The sequence below is a fragment of the Pistacia vera genome, unplaced genomic scaffold (assembly GCF_008641045.1).
Source record: "Pistacia vera cultivar Batoury unplaced genomic scaffold, PisVer_v2 Contig77, whole genome shotgun sequence".
NCBI lineage: Eukaryota > Viridiplantae > Streptophyta > Magnoliopsida > Sapindales > Anacardiaceae > Pistacia > Pistacia vera.
The window spans coordinates 1,291,981-1,303,562 of NW_022196634.1; the positions used below are offsets into that span (position 1 = coordinate 1,291,981).

Sequence of the window (11,582 nt, forward strand, 5' to 3'; positions counted from 1 at the left end):
TCTAATCTTAGGGCGATGCAATCGACCGCACCACTTGGTCATGTCCTTCTTCGCGTCGGGATTGAGCTTGGCTGGCCACTTCACGGTAAGTCCTATTCTTTTCATGATCGCCACGATCTGGGCTGGTTCGACGTTGAGGTTGTACTCTAGAACATTAAATTGGTTCGATCCAGATGGTCTATTTTCAGCTCTAGTCGGTAGGCGGTCGTATGGCTTCTTGATTCTACCTGAATTGCAGGGAGGGGGCTGATAACGGGGCTCAAACAATTTGGACTCTGGCCTTCTTTCATTCAGCCTTTGGTGACGGTCATCATATCTGGCATGCCTCATCCAGTTTACCTCATCTTCCTCCCACCTGATTTGGATCACAACTCTGGCTAGGGCATCTTCCATTGTGGTGCAACCGAGCTTTGTTAGGTCTTTGTATAGTTCTTCATCGGGGAGGAGACCCTTTTTGAAAGCATCTACCGCTGTCTCTGGATTACAGGATGGGATGAAGATTTTTTCTTTATTGAATCTGCTAACGTACTCTCTCAGCGGCTCCCCCCTATTCTGGTAGACTCTGTATAGGTCAGTTGACAGCTTCTTGAATTTCTTGCTGCTGGTGAATTGTTCAACAAAAATGTCGGTGAGTTGGGCGAATGAGCTAATTGAGTTGTTTAGAAGGTTAGTATACTATTGAAGAGCTGGTTCGGAAAGGCTTGAGCTGAAGCTCTTACACATGCAGGCTTCCCTCAGTGTTTGGGGTAATAAGACGGCAAACATTCACTACTTATATAAGACTATGTGGTCATTTGGGTCGGTTGTGTCATCGTAAGGCTTCATGCTGGGGATGGTGAATTTGTGAGGCATCTCAGCTAGCACAATTACATACACAAAGGGTGAATCAACATAGCAGTGTGTTTGGCTCTTTTTGGTTGGGATTGGTACTCCAGGTATACGCCTCATCATTGCCACTATGTCAGCCAATCTTTTGGCCAATATTTGCTCCATGGGCAAGGTAGAGGCCACCAGGTCGGCCTGGTTGGCTTGGTTGGTCATGTGATTCGCACTCAGTACATTTCGTTGGGTCAAGTCACGTGGGATAGCTTGGCAAACCATTCCATTGTGTGCCGGTTGGTAACTCGAATCTCCATTCATTCCCTTGGGTTGAGTGGTTCCCATTGTGACTGATCGGGTGTTTCAGCCCCCATGGATAGTGAGAGGGGTTATTTGAGAGTTTTTTGGTCCGTGAGGATGGATGGACTCAAATGGGGTGGATTGAAGGTGAGGGAGCCCGCTCGACCTGCGAGGATAAGTCGAGTCGAATGGGGTTTGGGTAGGAGTGGTTGATTGGAGATGAGACGAGATGGCAAGGATGGGTGGCTCTTGTTGTGGTGGGCTTTCTGTCACTTGGATGTCTTGATCTCGTGCCTGAAGTGGATCGACCGAGAGTGGCTCTACTGGCAGTCCCCGCTTAATTGGATTCAGGGCTGAATCGTCCACCAGTGATGAATAGAGTTGTCGCGACCTTGTAACTAAGATCGTTGGTCTACAGTCTGGAGTTTGGAGAGGCTACATGGACAGAACTGATGCGCGGGAAAGATTGGGTTGTACCTGACAAGGCTGAAGCTCAAGGTCATAAAATTGACTTACCTTCTCTTTCAGAGACTGGTTTTCGACCCGGATGGAGGCTTTTTTCGTCCGGATGGCGGTGTTCTCAGCTTCCAGTGCTGCCACCTTATCTGAGTGTTGTTGCATAAGAGCAGTCAAAGCTTCGAGTCTAGCCTCGAGGCCAGGATTAGTGTTATCTGAATTTTCAGCCATATAGAGTTTCCTTACAAAGCAAGGTTTGAAAGATGAATGATTGCCAGAGTCTCCACAGTGGGTATCAAACTGTAGATGCAAAAAATCTATCTTTACAAAAATAGGGTCTGATCCCGTGAGGTTGAGGCCACTAGCAATCCGCTATACCTGCATATGTAAGAAAACAAGCATGAAGCGAACGGGAACCACTGGGGAGGTGTTTGTCATAGGCACTCCAACGCTCAAGTCAGCAAGGCCGAGTGAGGTTAATTTAGTGAGGGTTAGGGAAAGAGAAGGTTACCAAAAGTCTAGTCGGAGACTATAACTACAGCTATGATGCAAAATTCTTGAGAGTGAGAATTGCGGGGTCTGAAGGTGTAATGTATGTGTCCTTTGTGAGAGGGTTGACCTCTGTTTAAATAGCGACTATAGGATCTTCGAATCCTAGTGGGATTGAGAGTCCTTAGAGTTGAGGTTTTGTGAAAAACGGAGAACCTTTGGCTCCCTTACCTCAGTAGGAAAGGGAGTCTCATCGGGTCTAAGACACGAATCTTAGACGAATTAGGATAGTGATGGACCTCTTCGATAGAGTTCGGATAGTACTGGGGTAAGTAGGCGACCCTAGGCTCCAAGTAGATCCTAAGTTCAAAAGGTGGTCTAAGATCAGAGGGTCTGGGCCCAGATAAACTGGCGGTGAGGCCTAAACGAATCGGCCCTTTGTTGATTGGGTCCAAATGGTGAGCAACTGGGTAGGTGTACCGAACGGACCTGGTATGCAAACTCTGTTGCAGGCCCAATCAAAATTGGGCCTTGGCTTGGAGCTTTGTTGAAGGTGTCTTCGTTTTTGGGCCTATTTGGGCCAATGACATTTTTTTGCCCTAACATATATAGACTAGTGTTGCTTTCAATTAGCAGATCAAAGTTGAATTCTTTGTCATTTTAAGTAATTTTGGTTGAGGGTATTTTATTATTTAGCAAAGAAGAAGATTCCTAATTGGGACATAAGTAGAGGGGTCAAATGGGACCGATATATTGAAGTATAGTCCATTTTGAAATTATGTTATCAGTGTTATGTTTATGTATATAGTTCACGATAAATGATATGAATTATTGTATTATTGTTTAAGGTTTGATTAGATCATGATTAAATGATTCAGATTAATATTAATATTTTGTTAGTAAATTAGTAGACATATTTGGAGTGCTTTAGAAATATTTAGTATTTTAAAAATAAATTTATGTAGATAAATAATAAAAGAATATTTATTAATAATCTTATCAAAATCCGATTCTACCATTGAAACGATTTGAAACTTATATATATAATATTTGGTTCTCACAAACATTATCCTCCAAATGATAATACACCCTTTAAAAATATAATACTTGATTGTAAATTATAAATAATTATCTAAATCTTAAAAATTAATTTTGAGAAGGTAAATACTGTATATAAAACTCAACGAAGCTACGGACACCGAAAAATCTGCACCAAAAATGTGTATCGGCCTACGTGTATCAGGCGTCTGCTTTTTTTATCAATTTTTTTTAGTGAACGGCCATCCATCAAATTTGGACGGTCGTTCACTCACATGGACTCCCGTCCATATTATATGAACGGGGGTCCATATATCAGGGACGGGCGTTCCTATTTAAAGGACGTCCGTCCATAAATAAAGTACAATAATAAAAAAATTTGCAAAACATTAGGGACGGCTGTCCATCTATTATGGACGGTAGTCCATTACTTTTGGACGGGCGCCCACAAATAATGGACGCCCGTCCTTGACCTAAATATGAAAAAAAAAAAAAAAAAAAAAACTTTGGGAACGGCCGTCCCTTACATTTGGACAGGCGTCCATTCGTCCATACTTTTAATAAAAAAAAAAAAAAATTCTAAACAAAAACCTATTCTTCTTCGTCTTCATTCCTCCTCTCTTTTTCTTCGTCTCAAGTTGCCATGCTGTATATAAAGTGTAAGCTCACTTAGGACTTTCCAGTTTCATAATCTGTAACGTCTCATCACGATTCATGTTTCAAACACTCTCTATATCCCACACGAGCTGAAATTGAATATTCTACCGAGATCTTTGCTGAAATAAATATACAGTATTGGTATATGCAAAGAACCAAATAAATGTGCATGAATGCGTATTGCCATGCATGGATTTTTCAAATGGTAACCATAATCAATCTTATCTTTTAACTCTCTTAAGCGTTTGTATGATGGAAGAATAACTTCCATGGAAACGACTAGTCGACTGCTTTACTTTTTTATGTAAAAGTTGTCGGCAAATAGAAGAAAGAAAGCAGAGAGCATAAAGTACACAGAGACAAGAGACAATTACTAATACCAGCCGCCCAAACTTCTTATCTATATAGCTTTCTTGATTCTATTTTTTATTCTACTCCTTAACTCAGTCACAATGGCAACCCAAGAAGTGGAGAAGAAATCACAAGACACAGTGAAGGTGAAAGTCACCGGAAAAACCCACGTCAAGCCCGGCAAGATAATAGGAAGAAGAGAATGCCAATTGATCACCTTCGATCTTCCATATCTAGCTTTTTACTACAACCAGAAGCTACTTCTTTATAAGGGTAATGAAGAGTTCAATGCCATGGTTGAGAAACTCAAGGACGGGTTGAAGGTTGTTCTGGAAGAGTTTCATCAACTGGCTGGGAAACTTGGGAAAAATGAAGAGGGGGTTTTTAGAGTGGAGTATGACGATGAAAATGAGGGCGTTGAACTGAGTGAAGCGTAGCTGAAGAGATCGGAGTATGACGATGAAATGGAGGGCGTGGACAATGCAATCAGTAGTTCCGTCCATTTGTTGTTTACATAAGGGACGGTCGTCCCTTGTGTGTGGACTGCCGTCCATACATAATGGACGGGCGTCCATTAGTTACGGACGCTCGTCCAAACTTAAGGGACGGGCGTCCAAATTTTTTATTTTATTTTTTAAAATAAATTAAGTTTGGACAGGCGTCCATTAGGGACGGGCGTCCAAATTTTTTATTTTATTTTTTAAAACAAATTAAGTTTGGACAGGCGTCCATTCCTCATGGACGCCGTCCAAACTTAATGGACGGGCGTCCCGTATTTGCGGACGCCCGTCCAAAATTAAGGGACGGCCGTCCAAAACCTATGAACGACCGCCCATAATGTTTCGCAAATTTTTTTATTGTATTTTATTTATGGACGGGCATCCTTTAAATGGGGACGCCCGTCCCTGGTATATGGACCCCCGTCCATGTAATATGGACGGGAGTCCATGTGCGTGAACGGCCGTCCAAATTTGATGGACAACCGTTCACTAAAAAAAAAAATTTGATAAAAAAAGCAGACGCCCGATACACGTAGGCTGGTACACATTTTCGATGCAGATTTTTCGGTGTCCGTAGCTTTGTTGATATAAAACTACCCTCAATACATAAAACATTGAAATTAATAGAGCATGCATCTAAATTGACTGAATCAAGTCCACTGAGTTAAAGTTATCCATTTGACATATGCATAAAAATAGTATACCACCAAATATAACATTTCAAATAATATATTTATTTAATTTTGTTTTCAAATGTCATACAAACCTAATTTTAAATACAAACTAATATAGCACAAAATAAATAAAAGAATAAGATAAAATAGTTAGATTAATAAATATTTAAGAGATTGGCATGACGGTTAAAGAGGTTTATTTCCTTCATTGAATTCTTAGGTTTAAACCTTAAGACACCTACCACATTGTAACTAGTTAAGGTGCGTGTAAATTGGTTTGGACACGCCGATTATCAAAAGAAAAAATATTAATGTCATAACACTATACAATGAATTTAGGGAAGTAATCACACGATCAGTACTGTGATTTGATTTTAATTTCATTTAATTATACCACGCAAAAATAAGATGTAATCTATGATTCAACTATGGTATTGTTATCTTAATATATATACAGTTATGATTAAAAAATAAATGATAAACATTTAATTAAATTATTTCAAGGTATATTTATATAACTATGTAACATATTGATAAGGTTATAAAGTGAATTGAAGTCATCAACTCTTGGCACGTGGTCATAAATTTTTTAGTAATAATTACTTCTTGGAGTGGGGTTAATATTACTATTTTAATGCAAGGCTTTCGTGCTTCTCCTAAGTGTATATATATTATCAATTCTACTTTGATCTGCAACCAAATGTCATCTGCTTACCCTTAATCATGATCGACCGAAATGAGTTTTCCTCCTACTTCATCCCTCTCGCGGCGGCAGCTTTAGCACTAATCTCTGCCATCTTCTTCCTCAGATTCCATGCCAAAAAATCGCCTCAGAAGACTAAAAAATATCACCCAATCGCCACCTCTCCCCTGAACCAAGTTCTTAATTATTACAGGTTATTTGACTTAATGACTGACCTTTCACGCAAATATAAAACCTACAGACTGTCTTCCTTCTCCAGAAATGAGATTTTCACCACCGACTCTGCGATTGTTGAGTACATTCTCAAAACAAACTTTCCAAACTATGGCAAGGTAATATCCTATTTTTTATTTTGTTTTTAAATAACTCAGAACATGCTTCAAAATGATAAATGTATTTCATTTTCTTCAATTCTTGATCCATTTCCTGTTTTATATCTATGTGGTTATATACCTAATTGTTAGTAAGTTGTCTGAATAAAAAGAAAACGAGCAAAGCTCTGCCGACTTTCATTTAGTATAGAGACATCATCTCCTCGATTCCATATGATTTTGTTTCTCTTGACAATCAAATGGAAGAAGAAAGTTTGAAGGCTAAGCTTTTCCTACAAAAGATGTGGTTGAATCGATTGCGGAAATAAAGCTAATTTAGCTACAATTTTGCACATTGATTCTAACAGTTTTACCATTGAAAGTCTTTTTTGTAATTTATTGTTCACATCCAAAAGAAGCATCGAATGCATAGTATATGATTAAATAGCTAATTCTATCACGTTTATGAAAGCAGGGGTTGTACGCATATAACATTTTTAAAGACTTACTGGGTGATGGGATCTTCGCTGTAGACGGAGACAAATGGAAACATCAAAGGAAACTAGCAAGCTATGAATTCTCCACCAAGATACTGAGGGACTTTAGCAGTGGTGTCTTTAAAATCACTGCTGTAAAGCTTGCTCGAATATTATCTGAATTTTCAGTATCAAACCGATCGTTAGACATGCAAGTATGAGCTTCTCAAGAAAATTAGTTTCTATATCATAAGAACAGTTATTTTATTCCGTTTAATTGATGATTGATTCACTATAATTATGTGTTTATTTGCAGAATCTTTTCATGAAAGCTACCTTAGACTCTGTGTTTAAAGTCATATTGGGTATAGACTTAGATGGTTTGTCTGGAACATATGAAGAAGGCGCTCGATTCACTGCTGCTTTTGATACAGCTAATGGACTTACTTCTTTTCGATTTGTTGATTTCTTTTGGAAGATTAAGCGGTTCCTGAACATCGGATCAGAGGCTGAATTGAGAAAGAATATCGAAGTGGTTGATGAATTTGTATACAAATTAATTAAAAGCAAAATTGAGCTACTCAATAATCTACATGATGATTCACAACCGGTAACAACTCGTACCATCTCCATTTTAGTTCAAAGTTTTAGTGATATTTGTATGATTTGATAACAATCAATATTACAGGGGAAGAAAGAAGACATTCTGTCAAGGTTTTTGGAACTGAAAGAAACCGATCCAAAATACTTAAGGGACATAGTTCTCAATTTTGTAATTGCTGGAAAAGACACCACGGCTACCACTCTTTCTTGGTTTTTTTACTTGCTTTGTAAGCACCCTGACATACAGGAAAAGATTGCAAAGGAAATAATACAAAAAAATAAAGTGAGTAGTAATTCAAGCATTGAGGAACTGGCAGCCAAAGTAAATGAAGAAACCCTTGACAAGAAGCACTATCTCCACGCAGCTTTGTCTGAGACACTCAGGCTCTATCCTGCAGTTCCTGTGGTACGTGCATGCATAATCAGAAGTAGAACACGAAAAATGTTGTTAATTACATAATATTTTCATTTTGATTTTATAAATGTTTGATATGATTTTATGACTAGGCCCAAACGCTGATTGATTAACAAAAATAATACAATCATTGGCTTTTTTTTAAAGTAGTACTTGTGGGTGGTGTCACAGGATGGGAAGATTTGTTTTTCCGACGACACGCTGCCTGATGATTTCAGTGTGAATAAAGGAGATATGATCACATATTTAACTTATGCGATGGGCAGGACAAAAGAATTATGGGGTAATGATGCAGAGGAATTTCGGCCAGAGAGATGGCTCAATGAAAATGGCCATTTCCAGCCGAAAAGCCCTTTCATCTTCACAGCCTTCCAGGTGAGTTAAGAGTCCGTTATATTGGTCATTTATAGTACGCTAGACAGATCGATATGACTAACAATACCTGTTTCTGAATAACTTAATTCTGATTATGGCTAATCAATTAGATGATTTGTGTTTAACAGGCGGGTCCGAGGATCTGTCTAGGAAAGGATTTTGCTTACAGACAGATGAAAATTTTCTCTATGATCCTGCTTGGAAGCTACAAATTCAAGCTCAATGATGAAAGTAGACCAGTCAAGTACAAAACTGCACTCACTCTTCATATTGAAGGTGGACTCCATCTCAGTGTCTTCCCTAGATCGAACCACGAAACTACAGTTAATGCTTAAACATCTTCCTACTGTCTTGGGTTGTTGCCTAAATAATCAAAGTATGGAGCCAATAAACAACATATATAATGTTTATTATATTGTTGTGTTTGTTGTGTTCCCACAAGCCTTTTTTTTTTTTTTTTTTTTTTTTTTTTTTTTTTTTTTTGTGTAGTTGAAAGACTATTATTATGAGCAGTTTGTCCATTTTGTTATTTGCTTACAGTAATTAAGGATTAAGTATTAATAATTGGCATTTAACCCCAAAGGATTGTTCGGATGGTCAAGAGGTTTGCTTCTTTCATTGACTTCTTAAATTCGACTCACATTTATAGTTTACCTTATAACATTGAACATGTAGAATGTTCAATGGGTCTTAAGAATTAGTTGAGATATACACAAACTAATTCAAACATCGCTATCACAAAAAATAAATTAAAAAATTGGCATTTTGTAACCTAAATAAAAACTTTATTATTATTATTTTTAAATCTTTCAATTGACTCTTTACACATTGATCACTTTGAATGTATAGTTCTAGAAAATGGTGATGAAATTCAAAATTAAATCATGTTTAACATTTTATCAAGCTCTAGTGGGTAGAACAAAAAGCTAACGCACTGGAGGTAATGTCCACGTGCAACCATCGAGTGGTAAGTTGAAAAAAAAAATTACCGTTGGTTGACAGTGATGAGGGGACGTTGTTGATATTTCTCGAAAGGTGAAGGGAGAGGATAAAAATTTTTTATACTTATGGGGTGTTGCTGATATTTCTTGAAACATGGGAGATGTCAGATTACTTAATAGTGAGTATAAGGTTGAAAAATATTGTGAAGATATGATTAAGTGTACTCACCTACTGCATTAAAATTTTAATGAAAAAGTTATCATGAAAGTACCGCATCAATCAATCATACTATAAGTTAATAATGGCTATATAATATTTCATAATTTTTTTCCTAAAAAAGTAATGGGTGCGTTTGACTTATTGTTTTTATCCATATTCCCAATCTTATTTTTCAAATATTGTTTGGTACGTTATTCCCAAAATATTAGTCTATTTTTTATTACTTGAGACCCTATAAGTTTATTAATTTCATTAAATACCCCTCAGAAAAAAAAGTTTAAAAACTAACAAAAACACCCCCACCCACCAATATCTGCCAGATTCTAGCAATCACCACCGGTGGTAGCCGGAATCTATCATCATAGTCACACAGCCACCGGAAATAGCCGGTAATAGCCAGATCTGGCCAGAAAAGGCCAGATTTGCCGTCAACAACGGCCATATCTTTAGCCGTCGCTGACGACCAAAGATGGCCATCGCTGACGGCCAAAGATAGTCATGTTTTAACCTTTTCTGGCCGTCGCAACCACATCAGTTCGTAGATCTGGCCTTTTCTGGCTAGATCCGCGGCCAGATCTGTGGTGGATCTGGTCGGAAAAGGTCATAACGATGCGTTACGGCACAGATCCGATCGGTCTGTGTCGTAACGAAATTTTTCGGCCAGATTCCGACGGTGGTGGCAGGAATCTGGCACTGCAGGTGGTGGGGGTGTTTTTGTCATTTTATATATTAGGGTCTTTAATTAAATTAGTAAACCGAAGGGCATTTTCATAAATTTTTAAAGTTTACCTCGTAATACTCCCCTATCCAACAACCCAATACTATCCCCAAAATCCTATCTAAAATAATAAACCAAACGCACCCAATGCGATTATTGGTTGTTTATATAAATAATTAAATGATATATATAGTGATAAATGATAATGTTAGTTAATATTTTATTAGTGAAATTATTTCCACTTGTGCACCTAGTTAGTAAATACGCGTTTTATACGCGAATTATACGTCCAACCGTATAATTCGCATATAAAACGCGTTTTAATGTATGTTATAAAAATTGTCGAATTATACGCGTATAATATGAATACCCGTATAATTCGCCAATTATTCGCGTATAATTCGCGTATTATTGCAAAAAAAAAAAAAAAAACCTATTGCTCACCCCAAAACGACGTCGTTTTAGGGGGTTTAATTCAAAATTACACGGTATCTCTTCTCTTCTTCAGTTCGTCTCCTTCCTCAGTTCTGCGACGGATGATATTTTCAGCTTTTTTTTCCTCAGATCTTCGACGTTTTCAGCGTTTCTGCCAATACTTCTCCTTCCTCAGCTTGGACGGCGAATTGGTTGAGATTTTAACGGGTTTGTGTTTGTGTTTGGGGGAGAAGAATAAATTTGTGGAAGGCGAACTGGTTGAGGGTTTTAGCGGGTTTGTGCTTTTGTTTGGGGGAGAAGAATAAGTTTAAAGAAAGGAAAGTATTGGCAGAAAAAATAACCTGTAAAGCAGATGCCATTGTTGGAAGTCTGGAAGAAGCAGTTGGCTTTGTGGGTGAGACCGTGAGACACTGAGAGATGATTTGATTGAAGAAGAGAGAGAGAGGGGGGTTTTCAAGATGGGTCACGGGTGTTTAATTTGTGTTTGTGGTGGATTTCAACACTCAACACTGTAACTGTAGATTACGTTTTATAATTCTATTGCATAAACAAAATATATATATATATATATATATTTTCTGTTGGTGGGATAGAACAAGACATGGGGTGGGATAGAACAAGACATGGGCCGGGGAATTTGTTAAGGCAAAGAAAAGATTAACATTACCATAGGCAAAAGCAAAAGCAAAAGATTTAATTGAAGTCAATGCAAAGATACATTAATAATTAGTCCATAAAAGTATCAAAACTAGGATCAATATTGCCGTATTTTTCAAAACGTATTATTGATAATATACCGTATTAAACCCGTATATACCCGATTCTATTTTTTTCGTATCCGAATTTTATGACCAAATTTTATAAACGTATTTTTTACTATTTACCATATTATACCTATAAAATTTCTCTACCCTTTTTTTATCGTACCCATGTTTATTAACTAGCTTGTGTGCGTGGGTTTAAGTTGCAGTCGTCTCCTCCGTCTTTAAGAGGTGTCAACCCTTTCCCGGATTTCGAGCGACGAATGTAAGTGGTTGATGAGTTGGCAGTTGGTACGACCGGAACCGTGTAGATTTTCTCCTGACAAAATAATGTTTTTCC

General features: G+C 37.8%; 1 protein-coding gene across 1 annotated transcript; it reads left to right on the plus strand.

Moving 5' to 3' along the window:
- Positions 1-5,997: 5,997 nt before the first annotated feature.
- LOC116116369 (cytochrome P450 704C1-like) lies at positions 5,998-8,555 on the plus strand. Its single transcript, XM_031402457.1, has 6 exons — positions 5,998-6,319; positions 6,774-6,989; positions 7,091-7,384; positions 7,463-7,783; positions 7,964-8,167; positions 8,296-8,555. Exons 1-6 carry the CDS (start codon positions 6,008-6,010, stop codon positions 8,500-8,502), a joined length of 1,554 nt encoding a protein of 517 aa, XP_031258317.1. The 5' UTR covers positions 5,998-6,007; the 3' UTR covers positions 8,503-8,555.
- Positions 8,556-11,582: the final 3,027 nt, after the last annotated feature.

Excerpts from the sequence above, each read along its gene's own strand:
- LOC116116369 (XM_031402457.1), top strand. The coding sequence starts at position 6,008 with ATGATCGACCGAAATGAGTTTTCCTCCTACTTCATCCCTCTCGCGGCG. Across the intron at positions 6,990-7,090 it reads ACCGATCGTTAGACATGCAA|AATCTTTTCATGAAAGCTAC; the intron begins GTATGAGCTTCT and ends GTTTATTTGCAG. Across the intron at positions 7,784-7,963 it reads TCTATCCTGCAGTTCCTGTG|GATGGGAAGATTTGTTTTTC; the intron begins GTACGTGCATGC and ends GTGGTGTCACAG.